This window comes from Alligator mississippiensis, chromosome 2, assembly GCF_030867095.1.
Source record: "Alligator mississippiensis isolate rAllMis1 chromosome 2, rAllMis1, whole genome shotgun sequence".
Classification (NCBI taxonomy): Eukaryota; Metazoa; Chordata; order Crocodylia; family Alligatoridae; genus Alligator; species Alligator mississippiensis.
Window position 1 is genome coordinate 261,275,058 of NC_081825.1, and position 24,176 is coordinate 261,299,233.

The 24,176-nt window shown below is 45.7% G+C and overlaps 1 protein-coding gene across 1 annotated transcript in view; it reads right to left on the bottom strand.

Annotated features, from left to right (window-relative positions):
- NEK9 (NIMA related kinase 9) overlaps window positions 1-24,176 on the bottom strand; it is a 34,567-nt gene that overhangs the window by 9,801 nt on the left and 590 nt on the right. Inside the window, exons 2-12 of the mRNA XM_059723096.1 lie at window positions 22,910-23,087; window positions 19,144-19,199; window positions 18,218-18,288; window positions 14,483-14,588; window positions 12,209-12,340; window positions 11,481-11,591; window positions 10,777-10,841; window positions 9,627-9,677; window positions 4,289-4,481; window positions 2,775-2,919; window positions 381-581 (exon numbers count right to left, since the gene is read on the bottom strand). Of these exons, the coding sequence (XP_059579079.1) occupies window positions 381-581; window positions 2,775-2,919; window positions 4,289-4,481; window positions 9,627-9,677; window positions 10,777-10,841; window positions 11,481-11,591; window positions 12,209-12,340; window positions 14,483-14,588; window positions 18,218-18,288; window positions 19,144-19,199; window positions 22,910-23,087 (1,309 nt within the window). The remainder of the gene's footprint in view (window positions 1-380; window positions 582-2,774; window positions 2,920-4,288; window positions 4,482-9,626; window positions 9,678-10,776; window positions 10,842-11,480; window positions 11,592-12,208; window positions 12,341-14,482; window positions 14,589-18,217; window positions 18,289-19,143; window positions 19,200-22,909; window positions 23,088-24,176) is intronic.

The window sequence follows — 24,176 nt, forward strand, 5'->3', positions numbered from 1 at the left end:
TACTTCTGGGGATACGGGGCTGCCTTCCTCAGAGTACCTCCTCCAAGCAAATGGCATTGCTCCAGTTCTCCCAGGGAACCAACCACCCCAAATGACAACTGCCCTAATCCTGGGGAAACTGCCTCATACCCAGTAACTTCCCAGAACAAACCTCAAGGGCTCAGTCCCCAGCTCTCAGTCTATAACTTGGGGGAAAAGAGTCTCATGAGACAATTGGTCTTTATGGGCTCCAAGGGTACCCCAGGCACTCTACACCTGTTTCCGGCTGCAAGTATCTGCAGCAGAGCCACCGCCTGGAAAGGTTAGGCTGTGTACATACACCCAGGCCCTCTCTCTGGGATTTGTTCGAAGCTCCGAGGAAGTAGCGTAGCTGCACGTACCATACTCCCCACAGCCCCACGTGTACACTTCTCGGTTTCTGGTTAGGACTGCCACATGATTATCACCACAAGACACTTGCTCCACAGGGTTGGTGAGAAAGAAGTCCAGCTGCAGAGGTTCCAGCACTTCAGAGCCATAAGCCTTGTCAATGCCTATGCAGCCATAATAGTCTGAGCCAAAAGCATACACCTGGCCCTCATCTGTAGGGGAAAATAACAGGGAAAGTCAGACAGAGGCTTGTATTAGATTTCCTGTTAACCTGTCATGGGTGCCTAAAGAAGCCCGCTCTCTGCAGCCTCTTCTTTAACGCAAGGCAGTGGTCCCTGGAGACTACAGTCTTTGCCTAAATATACCTTGGCAAGCTGACAGCTTGGGTTCAAGTCACCATTCCATACCAGCACATTGGATAATCAGTACCACTTCTGTGGGACACTCGCTGGCTAACAGCTCCAGAATCTCTTGTCAACAAGGTTATTTTCTCTGGGCAACAAAAGGTTCAAACTCCCTCACACCAAACATGCCACGATCCACACATCCTCTCAGTCCAGTGTGGTGATGGAATCAACCATATCAGGACAAGAATACCATCATATTCAACATGTCAGGAATTTGCTGGCTAACCTCAACCCTAGCTCCTACTTCAGGGGCAGGCTATTATTTCGGGTTGAGGGCTGCTTACCAAGTTTTGGCAAGCTCTCGAAGGCCGCATTGGTAGCTCTGCCCCTTAACAGGTGCCCCACCTCCTAGTTGCTATCTTGTGACCAGAAGTCCTGCCCTCTAATCCCTGCCCTTTGCCATCAGAACTCCCTCCCCTTGCCCCAGAAAGTACTCCTTTCAGCAAGGGGTTTTGAGGTCTTGCAACCAGAAAAATACCAAATTATATTCTAAAAATTGAACATCTACAGCATTCATTAATTTGATTTCAAAAAATATTTTTGTCCTGATTTACATGCGTTTGTGTAGTGTATATAGAGGTGATTACACAATAGCTTAAAATGAAGTCATACTCTTGTGTATTTTATGGGGGTGGGTATAGGTTTGTGGGGGCCTGTGGGTGTGTGGGGGAGTGTAGGTATGTGTGGAGAGGTTGGGGGTGGATAGGTGTGGGAGAAGCGAGAGCATGTGGATGTGTGTGGATATGGGGTGCGGGGATCTGTGTGTATGGCTGTGCAAGGGGGGGTGTGGGTGCATGTATATGGTGGGATATGCATGTGGGACTCACCTTACGAACACATGCACACTCTGTCCCTTCCTCCCTCATTACACACACACACACACACACACACAGTCTCTCTCTCCCTCACTACATACACACACATACTCTGTCTCTCCCTCACCACGTGCGCGCGCACACACACACACACTCTGTCCCTCCCTTCCCCACTGCACACACACACACACACACTCTCTGTCCCTCCCTTCCCCACTGCGCACACACACACTGTGTTCCTCCCTTCCCCCCTCATTGCACACGTGTGCGCATACTCTGTCCCTCCCTCATTGCTCTCCCTCCCTCCTTCATTGCATAGACACAAACACACACACGGACACAAACACACGCCACTCCTCCCACTCCTTACCCTGTGCTCCTGCAGCTGGGCGCCACATGGTGCAGGAGCAGCCAGCAGGTGGGCAGGGAAATGCTGAAAGCAGCGGCAGCGAGGGTGCATGGAGCACAGTGACAGCTGGGCAGGAGGCCCACACCAGTATCCCAGGGCCAGGGCCAGTGCCAGCAGGGCCCAGAGCAGGGTGGCAGGAACATGGGGCCTGGGCTGTCAGGGTCTATGAGCCAGACCATGGGACTCAGCAGGAGCCAGGAGGCCTGGCCCCAAGCACTGAGGCGATCCCCACAGCCATCCCCTGCCTTCCCCACCACTCCTACTTGAACTTCTCTTTGGCACAGGGAGGTGAGAACAGCCCCAGGATCCCAGGCCGGAAGACTCTGCTAGGCAGAGGCTTCCAGGGGTTGGGGGAGGGGGCTGGGCCAGGCAAGCCTGGCTGCTGGGTCCTGCCAGTTCCCCCTAGGTCCTACTGCCCCAGGCTCCTGTCATCTTTGACAGGCAGCCGGGAGTAGATACATATTAAGTTTCTAAATTTTTCAGGGGCCCCATGGGCCAAATAGAATGGCCTGGCAGACCAGATCCAGCCCGCAGGCTGTATTTTGCCTGCCCTATCCTACTTTGTCCTGGACTCCATAGTCCAAGACAAGTCTCAAACTGCTTCACTTTCCCGCCCATCTATTACTTATCAGTACATATGCGCCTCATACCTAGTGATCAGAGCAAGGGACAAGAGGTGGGTGGTATGTGCCCTGTGTCCAGTTTGATTACTGATGGGCTGTGTCCAACAGTAGAGACTTGCTTCTACCTCAGAGCCTATCATCCATCACTCACCTGTGATGCAGACTGTAAAATCAGCCCCACAGGACACCTGACGAATGGCCTTCCCCTGCAGCTTCTCCACATGCTTTGGCTGCCGATAGGAGGCTTTGTCTCCATGCCCCAGCTGGCCATGCAGCTTGGTGCCTCCCTGCATGTTCTGTAAGACAGGGAAACCTGGTGAGGATATATGCCCACAGTTCAAGGGTTATAATCAATAACTGGGAAGGGTGGAGTAACCAAGGACAAGGTGGGAAAGAAAAGAGAAGAGCAAAAGGAAGTTCTCTACCCACCCTAGTAAAAGGGCTGCTCTCAGTGTTGTAGACAGCAAGCACCCTTGAAAAGCTAACATGAGCCCTTAGGTAGCTTTACAGTCATGCACCAAGGAGGAGTAATCAGGTTTTGAGCCAGCAGCTGATAACCCTAAAGGATCAGAAAGAAAATCTCCTTCCCTATTCCTACCCAAATGTATGGCTAAGCTCCTGAGTAATCTGTCATACCACAGAATCCAGTCCTTGCAGCAGACCTGTGGTACAGAATCTCAGTTTTCTTGATGATTACGTATATTTCTAACCCTTAAGCATATTAGGCACATTGCTCATCAGTGACATGTCTGCCAGGGTCTAAAGACAAACTAATAATAGCTCCAAGTAGTGAATAACCCCATTTGTCTGGATAAGGTGCTGACTTTGAAACCTAAACATGACATTTTAAATGTCAATACCACAAACTATTTCCCTTATCATTTTTTCACATTTGTTCAATGAATGCGTTTGTCTGACAATCTTAAACTGCCTCTCTCCCCAGAGACCCTCTCCTACCCAGACAGTAACATTTCCTGCTGGCTACTCCTGTGATTTAGTTATGCATGGTTGATACAGAAATCTATGAACACTGATAGTTTAGGTGCAGGATAAATATATTTAGTTGAATATCAAAGCAAAAAGAACATGGAACGGAATTTGCTGAAAATCCCCAGGTCCTGATTCACCAAAATTCCAGCTCATCAGTGAAGGCAGGAGCCTTCGCTGCAGACTACTCAGAATCCTATGTCTCCTACACCCTGGTAGGCTCATCCACTCATCCTCTCCCAGAATAGACACTGGACTAATGAAAGAAGGCCTCCACCACCCTTTGATGGATCAAGGGCAGGGAAAAGGGCCCTGAGTTTGGGACAGTAATTCACAGTAGTATCTTACCTCCACCCCCTCACCATCCAAAGGTCTGCTGCAATTCTGAGTAACATCAGCAGTACTTCAACAGCTAATACCAAAGCAGAAGCCTCCCCCACCCTGTAAACAGATTCCTGTTGACAGGTTACACCCAAAGGTGCTGCCTCAGCCCACAAATTTCCCCACTTCATTCATTTCTTGAGTTCACTTCTGCTCTCTCCCCTCCTCTTGGTCTCATCCTCATGTTTCAAACAGACTAATGAATGACCCACAGATGGTGATGCTGACACCATACTGGTTGTTCTGCCCCTAGCCTCCCGGGTTCCTTCTCGGGTTCCTTCTCTTTGTCTCACTTACCACCCAAGTGTAGAGCTCCTTTTCCACTGTCACCACGGCAAAGTGAGTGTTGCCCGCACACACCTGGCGTGCACTGCAGCCACTTTTGATGGCATCCAGCTTCTGGGGGGTTGACTTCCCGCCCCCCCACACATACACCTCACTAGTGCGCGAAGTCACCACTGCAATGGGAGTCTCATTCATGGTGCTCGATCTGTACAAAATCCCCCAGAACATACGAGTACTTAGTACTGAGGCATGATCATAGTCAACAGTATTCAACTTTTTTTCAGCTCCCCTGTGCTGACTAATTGGAGTCGTCTGTCCAGGCCTGAGCTGCAGCACTTTACAAATATTAACACTTTTTTCTTTTAGAAAAAAAATCCACACAATTCTTGTTCAAAAAAGAAAAGCTTCAAAAACAATCATGCAAACACACACATACCTTGCAATTCCTCATTTCCCTCTCTCTTTATTAGAGTTTCAGCCATCCAATCAAGAAGCAAACACACAGGTATGTACCAACTAATCACTCCACAAAAACAATAGCAAAAAGGAAACTAGAGTAGAAGGAATAAGTTGTGGATGACAAGTAGGGGTGTACTGATAAAGATTTTTTTGGCTGATACCAATAGCCGATTATTAACCAGCCATATTGGCCAATACCGATTTGATAACCGATATACAGGAATGCAGCTGGGCAGTATAGAGAGCAGCGCCCTGCAGGTAAGTCTGTGGAGGGGAAGGAACAGATCAAGGCTCCCATGGTGGGGAGGGAGTGGGGCAGGGACTGGGGATCAGGACAGAGCCATGGGCAGCTTGTCCCAGGGATCAGTGTCCTGGGGCTTAAAAGTGGTGTGGGGAAGCTTTTAACTGGAGCAGAGCTGAGCAGGGCAAGGGCAGATGTGAGCTGCCTGCTGTGGGCTCGGGGCTCTTCACTCTGCTGCCTTTGCCCTGGGAGCTCAACTTGCTGCCCCCACTGCTGCCAGGCAGGCAGGGGACATGCGGCTGATGCAGAGTCGCTGGGGCAAAGGCAGCAGAGCAGAAATCCCCGAGCCCACAGCAAACAGCCAGCCCTCATCGACCCCGCACACAAATCTGAGGGAGGTCACATGCCCCCTCCATGCCTTCACCCAGGGGCTGCGTGCAGCAGTGGGGAGTTGCCTCCCCATCCCTGACCCTAACCCCCTGGACAAGCTGCCCGCAGCTCCATCCTGCTCCCTGCCCCAGCCCCAGGTCCTGTTCACTGCTCTGGCTGGGCAGCACCCTCAGCCCCTGCCCCACTCCTTCCCCCACCATGGGGGACTTGATCTGCCCCTGCCCCACCACACCCTTTCCCTCCCCTATGCCCCTTCCCCTCCACAGAATTAATTGCAAGGCACTGCTCTCTACATCTCCCAACTGCATTTCTGGCCACATGCACGTGGCGTCCAGGGACCCGGCAAGAAGGCATATTATATTTATTGGTGACATTATCAGCTACACTGGCCAAAAAAACCCCAATAATGTTAATTTTCCCTTTATCAGTGCTGATCCCATAGGGCGCAGACATATCAGTGCACCTCTAATGACAAGTAATGCAACTCCATGAAGAGCTTGCCCAACACTTTCTAATCTGTGAGGGGAAAAAAAAAGAAAAGAAAATCAAACTATATAACAATTCACCAGCAGAAAAAATGATCTGCTACAGTCACCTGCTATGTACATTAGAAAAGATTCCAGAACTCATCCACAATCCCAGGTTTATGAAAGACTGTCACAAAATTCAAACAACTGGTAGTCAAATTGCTCCCAAGTAGCATGATTCCCCTGGGCAGTGATTACAATGTCCTGAGGATGCTGGGTACCTGCTCTGACCACCACCCCACCCTCTGATCATTTTGTTTTACAGGCACAGGCACTCTCAACAGAAAGTAAATTAGTCTCTGAGGATGAGAGTTTGTCACATGATTTTTACTAAAAAAACCCCACAAACAAACTATGGATTATTTGCAGTTCTTTTGCAAGGGGGGAATTAGTGTTAATCCTTACCTCCTTAATTGTGTTCTTCTCCTCTCCCTACAATCACAATTCTCTCTAAAACAGCTGATGTAGAATTTCAAGTTATCTGAGCACAAAACACTCTCTCCTACCCTCCACTTCTACACACACACAAAGGAGATTCTCAGACAAACACTTTGTTACAGCTACTGAAAATAAAAATGCAGCACCCCTCAAACGACTGCTAAGTTTTTTATTGCTTATAAAATGTTACAAGCTAGAAAGACCAGAAAACTTATAGTTCATTTTCTAGTAGCAATATTAACATTGTCACTATTCCATTTTAGCACTAGTTTTCGAACACTGAAGAAGGACAGACTCTCTAGTCTTCCTTAGTTTACAGACTAGCTGAAACACAAGCCACTCATGATATAACGGTGGTGATTTGACCTTCTTCTGGTATACTCAACCACTTACACATTCAAGGATAGCCAGCTTCTAATATCTGGTCCTTTAAAAAGCCTAAATCCAATGTTGCCACTTTGGCCTGAAGAGTCCAATCTCCACTCACTACTCTCCCTTCCAACTGTCCTAGAAACATATCACAGCCCATCATAATGGCCCTCTCAATGCCAGCCTGAGATCCAAAATGGATTTGTCAAGGGCAAATAATTCTTTATTTCTTTGTATGACAAGGTAATGAGCCTTTTGGATGGGCATGTCTCAGCTTCTCACATAACATCCTTATAAGCAAGCTGATGAAGTGTGGGGTAGATGAAACTACTATACAGAGGTTGTTTAACTAACTGGATAATCATACTCAAAGAACAGCCATTAGCGATATCAAGAGACATCAAGTTGGGTTTCCCAGGAATTTGTCTTGGGTCCAGTACTATTCAATATTTTCATTAAATTACTTTGAGGATGGAAATCTGCAGACAGCACCAAACTGGGAGGTATAGTGGATGCTTTGGAGAACAGGATTAGGATTCAAAACAACCTCGATAACCTGGTTCAAATTAAATTGAATGAAGTTCTGTAAGGACAAATGCCAAGCAACATACTTGGGAAGGGACAGTCAAATACACAAATACAAATTGGGGAATGACTGGTTTGACTGCAGCACTACAGAAAAGGATCTCAGGTTTATAGTGGATCACCAACTGAGTATAAACAAATCAACCATGCACTGTAATATCATTGCAAAAAAGCAAGCAGCCTATTGGGATGTATTAACAGGAAAGTTAACAGGCAAGTCAAGGGAAGTGACTTCAACTCTAGCTGGCGCTAGCGTGGCCTCATCTTGGATACTGGGACAAATTGTAAGGAGTCCAGAGGAGAGCAATAAAATGACCAGAAGTGTAATGAAAATGACATATGAAGAAAGGCCAGAATAATGGAGCTTATTTAGCCTACAGAAGAGAAGACTGAGGGCAAATTGCATAACAATCTTCAGATACAAAAAAAGATTATTATAAAGAGAATGGTGATTAAATTGCTCTCCATATCCACTGGGACAGGACAAGAAGCAATTAAATTAAATTCCAACACAGGAAATGTAGGTTGGAAAGTAGGAAGAACTTTCTCATTTTGAGGGTGGTTAAGCAATGGAACAGATTTCCTAAAGAGGCTGTGGACTCTCCATCACTGAATGTTACATACACATTAGTCAAATATTTCTCTGGCATGATTCTACAGGAATGATCCTGCCTTGAGCACAGGGATGGACTACATGACCTCCTGAGCCTTTACCAGCCCCATTTTTCTATGAGGCTATCCATTTTTCTATGAACCTCAAAACACAAACAACTCCTCAACCTGTCTACAAGCCCTAAGTACTCAGACACCCAAACTGATAGGAAATTCATTCTAACTCCTGTTCATTAAGAAGGAAGGTCAGAAGGAACATATAGACTAGTGATTCTCCACTGGGGTAAGCCTAAATCCTCTGAAGGGTATCTCAAGGTGTGAAAAGATTAAAGGCATTTTTAGACATGTGTGATGCAGCCCAAGTGCTTTTGAAAGCACCTGGCACTGCATCACATATATTTATATAAATGGCAAAATGCACTGGGAAAATGGCAGTGGTGCGCTTTTGAACTAAAACACCTTCCATGTTATGTTCCAATAATCCCTACCTTCCATGTGTTTTAGTTCAAAAGCGTGCCACTGACATTTCCCCAGCACTGACACACAGCTTGCCGTTTATACAAATGCATGTGACGCAGTGCTGGGTGCAATTAATCGAGTCTGCTCCAACAAACTGGATCTCTGGTGCATCACAGCATGAAAACGTATGTGCATAAATGCCCTAAGAGGATAGTCTAAGTAGATAAGTGCAGGCTCAGGCTTGTCCCTGACTGGTCAATCTCCCCCAGCCACTGCCCAGCCCCTCTGTAGGGAAGTAAGCACTGCAATTTATAAAATTACTTTTTGAAGTTAGGTGCCACACAATTCACGCACAAGTTACAGAGGGGTGCCCTGAAGTCAGTGAGACGTGCCTCAAACCCAGCAAGGGGTGCCTTGAGTCCAGAAAGGTCAAGAACAGACTGTTGCTGGCCACCTCCTAATGCCACCACTCTACCTTTTCCTTCAAGTCATTCACAAAGTCAAGCCACATAACAAAGTAACCTGAGGAGTAGAGATGTACACTGGTGACCTGTTTTTCTCAGCTGTATATTGCTCCAGCAAGACAGATAAATGTAACATGCCACTAACTGTGTGACTGATTTCAAAGACAGAGATCCATTCACTCTCCACTTAAACGGAGATCCCCTCCCATCTTTACACCTAAGAAGCCTGAAAAGAGGCTAAGAGATTATAATCTCATACATCGATCAGACCACTGTGGAATTCACCTTTCAGCAGGGAGACTATAGTTGTGCAAGATACCACATAATCTCCACATATAGGTAGAGGACAGACCAAATATCAGGGCAAAGCTGTAGGAATTCACTAAATTCCAAGCATTTAAATTTCTCCTAAACTATGACACTTTGTTACAATGGTCATCCACAGACTGAATCATGTTAAGTACGGCATAAAATGATTACAGATCATAATCCTGTTACCTGGATTAGCTTTTGTGACCCCTTTGTCACTATGGGTTTATTACCTGTTTGCCTCCCCTAGTACTGCCCCCACCTCCCTCTCTCCTTTTTGTATTCAAAGCATTTGCTCTTTGATACACTGCTCTATGCATGTCCTTTCACAGCATCTGATTAAGCGAACTCAGGCTCACAAAAGCCTATGCATCTCTGATTTAGTTAGCCCAAAGACTCTGGAAGGTACATCACTATCCTACTCTCAGCAACGCTTTTTTTAATCTAAGAAATGTTTATCTACAAGCGTCCATTTAAACAGGCAGCCATGGAATTACCTGTGTCGTTTGTTTGGCCCATTAAGCAGTGTAACCTTCTCTTCCATCTCCCTGACACAGAGGGGAAAAAAAAGAAAGGTTATAAAAAACAGTGAGTTATTATATCCCAAAGCAATTTACAGACTCCACAAACTGAAAAACCATATACAAGGATGGCTTCCCTTTCCAATAAATGCTGCTCTCACTGGGGTGGAACAAGATGACTGTTTAATAGAGCACAGCAATAAGAGTAACAATCAGGATAGAAGTAATCTGTTACAGAGCTAATAAAGCTGCAGGGGGAACATATACACTAGAACTGGAGCACTGAAACAAACACCTTACTTGTGTGAAGAGTGGCCTGGCACTTTTAATTGGGAAAGTGGTATCAAGACTTCAGTTTTATGCATCTTCCTAAAGATGGTATATTCAGAAAAACACCACTCTGTGGTACTATTCTGAAGACTGGCTACCAGTAAAAAAAACCCAAAAAAACAAACAAACAAACAAACAAAAACAAAAAAACCCACAAAAAAACAAACAAAAAAAACCCCACTTGAGTCCAAGTAAATAGGTCTACTACCATGAGGATGGCCAAAGCATGACTCAGACTGTCCAATGTCTCAGCCCACAGCCACCCTATCATATGAATAAGACAGCCTAGTCTCTGTAGATTAGTTGGACTGTCAGTGTTCTGGGGAAGAAGCTATCATATTGTTCTCTTTGTACAATGACCAGCCTAATAGCAGTCTTGGTCCAGGACTGGGACTACAAGGTGTTATGATTGAATAACAATAACAAATGGCAGAAACAAATTCTTAACCAGGCCATTTAAGTCACTACAGAGGAGCACATGTTAAAACCTCCAGGCTCTTGAACAAAGAGGGGTAGCCTACAGAGGACCAGAGTTGCAAATAACTACTAATAGTGGTACATTTTCATTACAGGTCTCCAAAGAAGGGCGAAGAGAGAAAACCCAGGACTGGGCTTGATACATGAGATGCAGGAGATGATAAAAGGTCCTTTATAATGACTCTACAAGTGCCCAAGAGATGTCATTCCAAACAGTTAACTTGGGAAGCACCAAAGTAACTCCTCTGCACAAGGCAGCCCCATTGTTCCTCCTAACACCCATGACTCAATCAGGTCTGAGGTGAAAACATCTGGTTACCTCCTGCGTTTGCTGAGAAGGGGGTGTTCAAGCAGCTCATCTGCAGTGGGTCTCTTCTCAGGATCCTGAAAGAGGTGAGCAACAGGTCATTCCCTAGGGAAAGGGTCATTATCTACAGTGAAATCTTAAAACAGGATAACTCATTCTAGCCCCGCCTGCCTCCCCCCAGCCTCTTTCCCTTGTGGTACTTCCTTTCAGAATAGAAAGGGGTCACACCACAGTGAAACAAGAGGCTAGCCAAGTGTCCGGAAAATGAAGGGTAAATGCTAGCTTCTTGATTTGCAGACTTGCACGTTCCAAGGATATGAAATGTAGCTGTCTCCAAGAAACACTGCAAGGGCAACAAGAGATGCAGTCCAGAGAGCTGGAGCCCAAATAGGCTATTCTGGAAGAATGTTCCATCTCTACAGTGCTGAGATATAGTAACTTCAACTAACTAGCACCTAAAAACAGCATCAAACAGACCCTTCAGCTCCCACAGTCCCATCAGGCTGGGAAAGTATCCAAACGAGGTAGCTTTAGAGAGCAGAAGGAAGGTCAGATCACTCTCACCAACATACTGAGTTGCACAGGCAGCTGCATGTAAGAACCCTTCTTATATCACCAGCCCTCACCCAGCAACACACAGCTCACCAGTTGCCCTCAAAACTGCATGACTGGGGCAGCTGGGTAAAGGATCTGAGAAGAAAATACATCTCACCAACCTGATCGAGGCAGGAGTTCACCATCTGGATCAGCTCCCAGGAGTAGACAGTGGAATCAACCTCCATGGCCCGATTCCCCTGTACAATCTTCACACACAAGTTCAGAGGGTTCTAGGTAGAAACAGTGTGCTACTGTAAAGGAGCTGAACATGCTCAACAGGAGGAGATGCAGGGCGCCTTAGAGGTTTACTGCAGAAACATGCCCTCCTCCTCTTTCCAGTCCCTGTGTGACTAGACTCACCAACAGAAATGCTACCTCTGCCATGATCAGACCTTGGTGGCAACATCATTTTTTATTCTAAATGACCCATTGAGGGAGGGGAGGGCAGACTCATCTCAGTACTTCAGGTTGTCTCAATGAGAAGGAGTACCCTAGCTGCTGCTCACCCCCAAACTCCAAGGCACTATGCAGCTCTCACTCATTGGAGTTTAGCCTCCACTGACAAGGCAGACAAAGTGACAGCACATAATTTTACCCACTCACACAGGCATACAGTGACTCTCAGATATATCAGACAGACACACTCCTCTCACAACTGAGGTGGGACCAGGACAACAGGATTTAAACACTGTTTTTGAGACCAATGCTTTCCCTATCAATTTCTTCATACTCAAACAATCACTGCTCACAAAGAAAAGCAAGCGATAACAAAAGCCACAGGATCAGTGCAGACATTGGAACAACCACCACTAACACAATGGGTTTGTCCCTTGTTATGCAGACTTACTGTGGCATCAAAGGTTCTCTTCAGGGTGAGAAGCTCAAAAACGACACAGCCCACTGCCCAAATATCAGATTTGAAGTTGTATTTCACTCCCTGACAGAGCTCTGGGGACATGTAGTATGGGGTGCCCACCAGCTAGAAAACAAAGAACAGAAAGATGTCAGACACATACCAGCCAGGTCCTGGTTTCTGGACTTTACTACCCATGACAGTTATTACAGGCCTACCAAACATTTCCATTGCAAATCCTGTCTGTCATGTGTTTATAAGAAAGCTGAAAACACCTAGCTGCTAGAACTCTGATGTAGCATATAGTGGATATCACTAGTACAGGAACAGGAATTGCAGCCCTTGCCTCCCTTTTTGCTGCCTGACTTGGGAAGGCAAACAAGGGTTCAGAATAGGTCATAAAATGAGGCTCAGCCACCCAATTAACCCCATCCCCTCCCAACTGTCCTGGGAAGGGCGAGAGAAAATGGATCCAGAAAGTATCTGAAAGCAGATGCCATCTCCAGCTCTAAGCAGCCCTTTATGATTATGGGATGTTGACAAGACAAGGACTGTTCTATTTCAGAATGAAAGGGTCAAGTAGAGTCAAAGGGAGGGATACTTCAATCCCTTCTACTTTCCCATTCCTTCTATTCTACCATCCATTTTCACTTATGCCATATGGTAAGCGGACAACTCTGTGAGCTCTAATCATTGTCAGGTTTAAACTTCAGCCAGATGGGAGACTGGTAAGAATGAAAGCATGGCCAGCCTGCTCAAAGCAGCTAAAGAGATTAAAGGAATTTTGCTCGAACTTTCCACTCCTCATTCCATTTGGGTAACAAACCAGCATGGAAATTCCTTGCACAAAAGGTAAATTTCTTGGAAAGTTATGAGCCTGGGAAAAACATGTCATAATTGAAATGATTTTGCTATAGCAGATGCTTCCAGAGACTTTGTACAGTAATGTTATGCTCATGTTTATTATGGGGCTGCATAATGATGTTGATGTTCTGGAAGGAAGTTGACAAACACTTAATTATACATCCCAAGATGACACCAATAGCAATCATTAAACCTATCAGGGCAGGTACAGGGGAAGTGAGAGTTGGCTAATGTCCTAACACACACAGCCATTAATGCACTGGGACCTAAAAGACCATCTCCCCTTCCAAGTATGCTATTCACCACAGGAACAGTGGAGCTGGAAGGCCAAGATCCCAGATGACTGCAGCATACCATTTTCTACATTAGAACTCAGGTTGTGAAATACTCTGCTGGAGAGGACTGGAATGAAACCAGTCTGAAAGCTGACAAAATTGGAAGCTTAAAATTCACCTTTTCTGTAAACCTCTTCCCCAGAAAGGATATTCAGAAAACTAATCAAAAAGAAAAATTAACATAAATATTGAGACACCCCATTATCTCAGAGACAGGAGTAAAAGCTACCATTTCTCCTGGACACTTTTGCACTCTTTATGTTTAGTTCAGAGCTCTTATGCTGAAGTGGCAAGTGTTCTAGAGTACGTTGACATGACACAATGCAGTCCTGAGGAAACAGATTTAAGCTACCTTGGGTGGAAGAATTAGAGCCACGCTAGTGCAGTGATCTAAGTAGCCCTGCCTTTACTGAGAAAGGGAGGTGGGCAAGCAACTCATCTTTAGTGGGCCTCTCCTCTAGATCCTGAAAAAGTAAGCAAAAAGAGTCTTGGATAAATGGTTGCCTGCAGATATAGGGGGCTGCACTTGATGGCTGAGAAGGCCTTTTGAAGCAATGAGACCAAGGAAAGCACTGCATTAATGCATATACACTACTTCCAGTTTCAGCTCATTCAGGGCTAGCTTAAGTATCTGCATGTCACTGCACTATCTTGCATAGATAAGCCCTCAGAAATGCCATTTATCAGATGCTGGGATGAGAAGCGCAGAACTCCTTTAATACAGCCACATTTTATATTTCAAGAAACATGTTCCAAATATTGCTTCGAGCATGTAGTCTATTGCTACTCTTCAATCACCAGCCTGGAAATGAGACATGTCTCCAAAAAATAAATTTCAGCAATGAACATACTGACATTTCCCCAGGGCAGGGGAAAGTGGCAAAATAGTTGGTTACTCTCAAAAACTACTGAGATTAACAAGGATGTGGAGAGGGAAGGAAAGATCACACAAGGTAAATGGCAGGAAAATTGCAATGTCCTAGCTCTGCCCCCCAGGAAACATCCATCAGACATTGAAGAAGTGGAGACAACGCCATTAATTCAAAAGACAAAACAAATAGATACTCACAGTCTCAGCCATGGAATACTCAGAGTTCAACTTCTTTGCTAACCCATAATCTCCCAGTTTAATCAGGTTTGCCTTGGTTAAGAAGATATTTAATGTTTTGATATCCCTAGAAGGAGAAAGAAAAGAATCATTAGAAAAACATGCCTGGATTTCAATCATCAGAATTTGGAGTGAACACACACTACCATCCCTTCAGTCTTGGTCCTGAAACAGCTGTCTTTACTGTACCAGAACTGATTTTCTCCTCTTCATACATGAAGTTCTCCCAGTGTTGCAGAGACTGAGAAGATCTCATCCTAAACTGCCTAGCAGCTATATTATCATACACACAGACACAGAAAAATAACATGTTCATCCTTCAGATCCCAATGTACAAGCCACAGAACAAGTGCAGTTCTTTCCCCTCTGAACCCACTCTCCAGTGAAGGCCATTAAAAAGCTTTATTTTTTGCCATTTCTATCAGCAGCCGAGGGCAGGGCATCTCTGACTTCACCAAAAAAAAGTTATTAATACATTCTAATACAAACACACTGGAAGATCAAACCCTAGGGCCTAGCTGTTAAACAGATCATCCCCACTCTTACCCTGCTCAGGCTTTTGGGAACAGACAAGCTATACATTCATTCCAGAAAGTCAAAAGATTCCCTCAGCTATGAAGAAAGTTAAATTCCAGAACTCAGTGAGAGCACACAACCCCTGACAAACTATTCTACATTTAGAGCACTGCACACCAATATTAGTACCTGGAACTGTAAAGAGGAAGTCACTGCAATCCATGAACTGTGGGTGTTACATGCCCCCTAGGGCCAGCATCTCTAAATAAATGCCCCCCAATGTACCAGCAAACATTTCCAAGAACAGCTCCAGGCAACCCCAAGCAGAGGAGAACACTGCATTTATCCAGTAGGCTATGTCCCTCTGGATAACCACAGAGGAGCACGGCTGCCCTGACATCCTCAAGACTGCCACTGAACAACACAGCCCCACCCCCTGCATCCACACCAGCTCCACAAGGCCAAGCCTGAAAATGAAGCAATGAGGTCACTTCATGGGAGCTCCCCTCCATTGTGCTCAAGCATGCTGGAGAAAGATCTTGAGGGGAGCAGTAGAGGCTCCCTCACAGCAGCACCATCTTGTTTCTGCATACGGTGCCCACAGAGCAGGGCCAATGGGTCAGGTCGTTGCTGTGTGGCTGCAGGGTCAACAGTGCAGGGGTAGCCGTGCAGATGTATCTTCTGGTAATGTGTGCAGTGGGAGGAAAGAGCTTCAAACACTCAAAAACAAATTCAGCGCAGCACCCAAGGAACAATGGGGGCACTGACATCCCTCAAGACTAGAGACGCACTGATACATTGGTCTGATATCAGATCAGCACCAATATAAAGAAAATTTCTGTACTGGAAATTGGCCCAATGTGGCCAATAATTTGTCTAATAAATGCCCACGCATGCACATAGCCGCAGTGCAGCACGTAGGCAGTAAGGAGCAGAGCCAGCAGTGTGGAGTACTGCATACAGCTGGTAAGTCTGGTGTGGTAGAAGGGCAGATCAAGGCCCCCTGCAGTAAGGGAGGGTGTGGGGCTGGGGTTAGGGTTGGGGCTGGGACTACCCAACTGAAGCCAGGGTGGGCATGGGATGGAGGCACGGCTCTCACTGGCTGCATGCGGCTCATCCAGTTCTCATCTGGCAGCTCCTGCCGCTCGTCCAGGAGGGAATGGGGTAGAGGGCGGCATGTGCCCCCAGATCTGCCTGGCAAGGAAAAGCCCAGCCCCAGTCTGCCCCACGCAGATCTGGGGGCACATGCCTGTCCCACCCCCACGAGTGGATGAAGCAGCAGCGGGAGCCACCAAACGAGCTGCACACAGCGGCAGGAGCCACCCCACCCTCTCTTCCCATGCCCCTCCGATGAGCCACACCCGTCTTACCCCAGCCCCAGCCCACCCTGCCCCGCACAGATCCGGGGGATACATGCCCCCGCCTCCTAGACAAGCTGCTTGTGGCTCTGTCCCACGCCCCTCCCCGCCCTGGCTGGTCAGCAACTGCCCCTGCCCCAGCCCCATTCCCTCCCTCACCGCAGGTGCCTTGATCTGCACCCCCACTTCCCTCCCAACTAACCAGCTGGACACAGCTCTTCAAGCTGAAGAGCTGTGTATCGGAAATCAGATCAGTACTGGCCGATATGCCTCCTTAAAAACTGGCTATTGGTATTGGCCCCAAAAATCTCTATCAGTGTACCCCTACTCAAAACTGTGACCCTCACTGTCATGTTGGACAGCAGAGAGGTGCTCTGAGTCCATGGAGTAGGGCTATCGTTACCAAGCAGCAGAGAGCATCACATCTGCCATTAATAAAAAAACAAAACAAAACCCCAAAACAAGAAAACCCCAAAACCCAAAATGGGCAGCTGGCAAAAAAACTCCCAAATGATTCTCCTAATGAAGGTTACTCAGGTGGATGTATCCAATATGTATAAAATGGAACAAATTGTGATATGGTAGGACCCAAATACTTCACAAGGACAGGTCCCCAACTCAGCTCTGATGAGGGTTTGAGAAGTAACATGTACAGAGTCACAGCAAACAGCTAGGCAGAACTCCTGAGGGGCTCCAGCTATTTTCAGAGGCTTTTAATTTCAAAGGGTGCTGCTCCTTCAATCAGCTGTGCAAGACTGTGGATGAGCTACAGGTGAGTGGAGGAGAGGCACTCTCAAGTAAAAGTTGCAGCAAACAGTTATGAATTAAATGGGTTGCAAATCACCCAGATACAAATGACTGGGCTCTCCTGTATAGATATGTTTCATGAGGACCGTGATGCAAAGGCAAAATGCAACACACCAACTTTGCTGAACATCCACATCACACTTCATCCTGGGAATAGTAATTTTTACAGCCCATACCACTACCTTAAATAGGAGATGCATTACAAAACTCATGAGCCTTGTCATTTTGCCCATGCCTTGGCCACTCCTGACATACAGAGTAGGTAGCAACTTGTCTCATTCCTCAAAAATGGGCAAAAAAAACCCTATTTCCTCCTTTTATCAGACAGAATGTGACGACTGTCATTATCAAGAGGCCAGTGATGCACTGAAATAATAGGCCAAGGAAATACAGCTGAACCAAACCCAGGATAATTGTGTCATATGTTTTGGCCACATGACAAGTGTGGATGCCACAGTGATGCGCCAATCAGACTATGCTTCTATTAGCTCACAGAAATAACATCACAGATTTAACAACTTCACATAAGATCATGCATCATTCTCCAGATGGAGACAGTTGCTAGTGAGGCAGAAACTATCTCAATCCTGCTTCACTTAGGAAATATCTGTTTTGTGGCTCAAACAGTCAGAGGCCAGTTTACTCCTTTCTTATCTGGACTTTTTACTAATTAATTCAGATTTCAGACTTCCCCAGAGAGCAGATGACAGATGCAGCACAGGCTAGCCAGAAAGACTGCTTTCTAGTTCATTATATAGAGCTGATGATGCTGCTTTTAACCTAAAGAAAACTCATGGATGATGGGGGTCTTTAATCCAGGGAGATCCAGCTAGGCTCAACGCAAGGAAACTTTCCAAAGGGACAAACAGGCACATGCCAATTTCCCTCTTCCCATGCCTCACCTCAGCTAGGGGCAGGCTGCTCCAAAAGTAAGAACACCGAGTTCTCAGAGGGATTCTGTCCTCTGACACATGTTCCACAGGCTCACACTAGCCTCTTTACATGCAACACCTACCTATGAAGGATTCCAGCTCTATGGATGCAGCTCACCGCTGATGCAATCTGAAACAGGTACCACAGCACCATCTGCAGAGGGAGGAACAAAAGCTGTATGTGAGACTGCAAAACAAACACCACTCTCCTTGAAAGCTAAAGCATGAGGACCTGAAGACAGTCAGCAGGGAAACCACTGGCCAGATGTTCTTTGAGAGAGACATCTTTATCAGTCCCCTAAAAGAGGATGGGGATGGGTTACAACAGCGAACCTACACAAAATCATTTGATCAAATAAATGTCAAGACACACTGTGATCAGTACCACAGTAATCAGTAACTTGGCAGCTAATGGGGAAATCCAGGATGGGGGTGTCTTATGAATCTTTAACTTGGACCATGTAAGCCTTTCCATGATCCATAAAGCCCTTAGGTTCAGTATATGAATAGGTAAGTGTGAGGGATCTTAGAATACCGTGGGAGGTGGATGGCATGAGTGTGGATAATTAATGGGAAGTGAAATAGAGTAACAAAGAATAGTCCAGGAAAATGCCTATGGCAAGACAAACTCGTAATGCCAATAAAGAATTAGTCATACTTGGAAAAGACCCTGTGAAAGGCCAAGAGTTGAGAAGAGCAATAACCAGAATAGAAAGCAGAAGGGGTGATTTAAGTGAGGTTCTCAAAGCCTCTCCTTTCATTATTTCTCCCTAGTTCATTATTTAGAGATATCCACAGCCTGAAAGAAAGTCTTCCTGATGCTACATAACTGCTTTAGACATCTAAGAGGCAGGACTACAGCACAAAGAATACCCATAGAGACTCTTGACTAGGGTAGAGGAATGCCAATGTTATGGAAATTAGTTAAGGTATCAATACTTAAGATAATGGGACATGTTTGACAGCACTAAGCCCCGCCCCACCACTCTCCTCAAATAGTCTAAATTACCTCTTCTTCAAACAGCTGGTCTTTCTGCCTCAGGATCTTATCATAGAGGTTCCCTCCTGTAATTAAAAGTGAAAGAAAAGCACAACCTGGTTAATGGGGGTAATTACTCTGCTAATGTATAGTTGGGAAACCTGCTGGATGCCTGAAGCCTCTATAAAGGAAACCGCTTTCCCTCTGTGCCCTTCACTCAGACTCTGCAGGAGCTTCCAAAACAAAGTTCTCCTCCAAAATACACCCTTCTTCCCTCTAAAAATAGACTGGGCATGTCAAAAGCCAGATAGGGATTGTTTTTTTTGAGCACCAGCTTCAATCTGTTCTAAGAGGTGGCCCTGAATGAAATGACAGCACTCCCTTAACCCTTTACCTCCCAGCATTTCCTGGAACAGGCAGACCTTTCTACCTTGCACAAGAAAACAGACTAGATTCTCCTGCACAAGAACCTCAAAACAAAAATTGCCACTTCAGAGAGCAGCAGTAATTGCAGCCCCATCCTCCCAAATCAAGCTTGCCCCCGTTGCACCCAGCCTTCTACCTCTATGATCATCAAGTGTCCTGATGAAGGACAAACAGACGTGACACTGGCAATCCAACTAGAACAGCTTTCTTCATCAATAGTCACTGTCAGCCTCTGCAAGCTGCTTAGCAATCCCAGTGAAGAAAGCTGAAGCACAAGAGCTACAAGAAATCATGAACAAAGTAGCCTGCAGCACCCAGTGAGCAAGAACAGGCTCCCAAACAAACCAGCACCTTCCCAGCAAGTGGCAAATCTTTAATCTCATCCTGCTTCCGTCTCAATCCTCCATGATCATGTATTCATGTCCCAAGGTTATTAGGGTTAATAGAATGGAACAGACCCAGTAGGCTGCCTTTCCATCCCCAGAGGTACAGAGCAGGATATTTCCTACAGATTCAGTTTGTCTTGATAGCGGCTTACTGATATATCAGAGTGCATCAGGAGCTCGGTGAACAACTGTTCACTAGGGCACCCTGGGGAAGACCAGAACCAATGGGCACAAACTCCTGGAAGGCTGCTTCAGGATTAACACCAGGAAAAACTCCTTCAGAGTCAGGGTGTCCAGACTATGCAATAAATTCCCTCCAGAGGTGGTGGAGGTTTTCAAGAGGAGACCCTCACTGGGGTCATCTAATCCAAGTTGTCTTCCTGCCTAGAGCAGGGGGGATGGACCCAATGATCTACAGCCCCTAACAATCTATGAATCTATGAAAACCTATATGGATATGTCCACAGAGGTTCTTCACTTCCCTTGAGAAGACATCCTGTATTAAGAGTCCCATTTTTCCCCAGTTATACCCCGCAATGCTCTGGACAGTTTCTCTCCCAGCCATGTTCACATTTTTACATTATTTTAAAACACTTTTTCCTACTCCTGAGTAAGTCAATACAAGCTATTAATCTCTAGCTCTTCTTTTCCTTTAGAGAATAAACCTTCCAGCCCTTACCCATAATCATCTCCAGTGCAATCTCAACAAACATTCATAAGGAAACAAATCACTTCCTTATTTATATGATGCTGCTGTGCACATACAGGCCAAAAAGCATGCTAGTTTTTTTTGCATCACATCAAGTTTATGGCTGGCTTGTTCACCACTATCAGACCAAACTCCCTCTTCCCTGCTCTTTCTTCAGTGATTATGTCTGCCTATAAAGTATGTGTCAAAGTATTTTCCACATATTATTATTAACTGGCACTCTTCCAGGAAGAATCTGGCTTTTCTGCTATTGATATGTGCCCATACAATGTCTCTATACTGCAGCTTTCCCATCCATAAAATGGGGGAAAAAAATCACTTGTAAACCCCCTTAAAAGGTGTTATAAAGAAGACAGGCATTCTTCATGTGCTTTTTTGTCCACATTTTATTTCCACAACTTATTTGATCGTTTCTAACACAAACTTGTCTAAAAATTTAATCTAATATCTCTTACAGTGAAATGTGACTGAAAAAATACAAGTAGCAAAACACACCTATATCCTAAGCCACATTCTCAGCCCACAATCATGGTCTCTCCTCAACCCCACTGTGTACCCTAACCTGCTGGGCCTGAAGATCCCAGTCTATTGTAGTTGAAATATTTTTCTCTTCCTATGCCAGATAATTCAAGTAAAGCTGGAGAGTCCCCAAATAAAACAATTCACTGAGAGTGTGTGAATGAACGTGTGCAACTGAACTGATAGATACAGTCCTTCTCCATCCCCTCCAATCAATTTATACTGGCCCCAAATTGAGACTCTTAATGCTTTCCTTCTCTTATGCTGGACTTCAGCCTACCTCCAAACAAAGTGCAGCAGACCCAAGTGGCTGGAAAGGCCTGGCCATCCTTGCCTGCTCTCTACAAAAGATTCTTGTGCAGGTGCCTCCCTCTGCCAGTAACACCTCAGGTAGAGTCCTCACCCTTTCCACAGTGGCAGTATGAGGGAATTCTACCAGAGAATGCAGTAAATTCTGATTAATTTGCCCACAGATTAATTCACTGCTATGGTTTAATTTGCTGCTGTTCCGCTCCCTGCCAGCCTCCCTCCCCACCAATTATCAATTCCTGGTTATTGGTTACTGCTGGATAATTTGCCATTATTTGCATTCCCTTTGAAATGGCACACTAATCAGTGTTTACTATAATGATCTACTGGTGCAACAGGACTAAAGCTCTTCACTGGACTGGTCGCACTCTATCTGTATAAATACACACACACACACACACAGGTTGTAGTGCTCCTTGCTCTAAGACATGGAGATAGTAGCTCTACATACATACCTTCCTCCTCCCATTAGCTGTAGCTGGGCTACACATAACAGTGGCATCTTCCCACTTCCCTGTCCCCAACTGGGATCAGTCTCTCTGCAGACTTGGGAAACTATCATTGCACAGAACTATACCCAATTCAAGTTTGGAAGATTCTCATTACAACCATAATGGCTAGAAGCATTTATCTCCGAAATGGCAGAGACTGCAGAAGCTGATGGCACTGACCAGTACAAGTTCCTACTCAGCCTGGACAAGTGGATTTTCACACTCTAGTTCTAACGATCAAATGAAAGGAGTCTTGAAAAAGACATGATTTTTTTTCTGACTACAATCCTAAAATAAAGTCACAACCTGAACAACCTGTCTTTCCCTGCTGCATCCTAGTTTGTATGTATATGCAAAAGTGTGAAAGAGCTGTGTATTAGAAATACCCTGCTTATATTGTTTCATCTACTCATAATGTTCCAGAAACTGGACAGTATCTGGAACACCCTGTACTGGGCATTTCTCTCGTTGGCATCTCCCAAACAGGCCAACACGAAAGAGCTCTCAACCTCCTCTTTGCTAGCTGCACTGCAGGGTTTGGCTCTATCTCTCTCCCCTCTAGAACAGCATTTCCCAAACTTTTTCACCTCACAGCACACATACCTAAATAAAAAAGCACTGCAGCACACTAAAAAAGCATGCGGAGCAGGGGGGGCGGAGGGTGGCACACGGCCAGCCAGATGCATTTTAGGCTAGAGCCATGTCCCCTGCCTAGCTGGAGCCACACTCCCCATCTGTCTGTGTCCGCAGCAGCAGCAGGTAGGGGTCATGGCTCCAGCCCAAAAGGCCGTGGCACACCTGGACATGCCTGACAGCACATGTGCCGCAGCACATTGGTTGGGAAATGCTGCTCTAGATGATATACAAGAAATACACCTGACCTCCAGCAGCTTCTTGAGAAGGGCAACAGAGGTGCATGGCAGCCTCCCATTTGTAAGTGGGAATGAGAACCTCACCATTACAGTACTCCAGCTCGATCAGCAGCGTGGTGTTATCCATGAAGTGATTGTAGTAGGCAATGATGTTGTCATGATGCAACAGAGCAAGGATAACAATTTCATTCAAAGCATCACGACGTTCCTTTTCTGACAGCCGGGTCAGATCCACCTCCTTCCAAACTACAAGCGAGTCATCCTGAAACACAAGAAATGACTTTTTAATTAAAATACGTTACTGGGAAGAGGAGAGAACAACATGTGCCCTTATGGCAGGAAATTAAGTGTCCAAGAAAAGTACAGACTTTCTACTTTTTTATTTATACACACACAGATTTCAAACAAAGATTCACCCCAAAATTAATTTTCAGCTTCCTTGCTCCTGAATAGTGACATGTAGCTGTTTTTTCAGCTGTCTGTCAACCACTCTTCTTTGAAAAAGAAAGTAGAGCCTTTGCAGAGGAAAGGTTTCTTGGGGTTTTGTTTCTGCCTTGAACAAATCCAAACACATTCTGCATTCAATAATAAAAATTATTTGGTTCCATCCCCATGTAGGAAGAATGGCTGTCAGAACCTCTCAGCTTCCTCCCAGGAAAGACACAGGGAATTACAAAGAATTTACCCTTGTAGAAGCTAAGGAATCAAACTGCCCATCTATTAGATCAGTCTATCAACATTTGTGGTGAAGTCACTGCAAACTCCCAACCATTCATGCCATAATACTGAGGCAAGGATTTCTTGGGGTAATATGCTTTATTGGATTAATGATGTAGTTGAGCTAGAGGTCAGATTAACTTTCGAATGCAAGACATTCTTCCCTGTTTAATTCTAGCCCAACTACGTTGTCGGGCCAATAAAAGGGATCACTAAGAAACCCTGGCCTCTCGCATAATTTCTAGACTATCATGGCTCCAACAGCACTCTTACACTGCCCTAACACCTAGATGTCTCCCTCAGCATGAAAGATGTGATAACAACACCTAGAGATTTTCATTCGGTAACTGCCTTACGTACTGTTCTCTGCCAGCAGCAAAAACATATGTGGCCAAAAAAAAAAAAATAAGTGGAAGGATAGTTGGAAGTGACAACGGGGGGAAAAGTCAGCACCAGCGATCCTAGCGGAGATTCACCCGGCTGGCTGGGCGAGTTATGGGCAGCTCTGCAAGATGCCCATGTGCCCTTCCTGGCCAGCAGCAGCCAAGAGAAAGATGCAGGGCCCTGTCCAGCAGGGGTTTCTCACCATCTCCCTTACGGTGGCACTCAGAAACGGAGCCCGGGCTCTTACCAT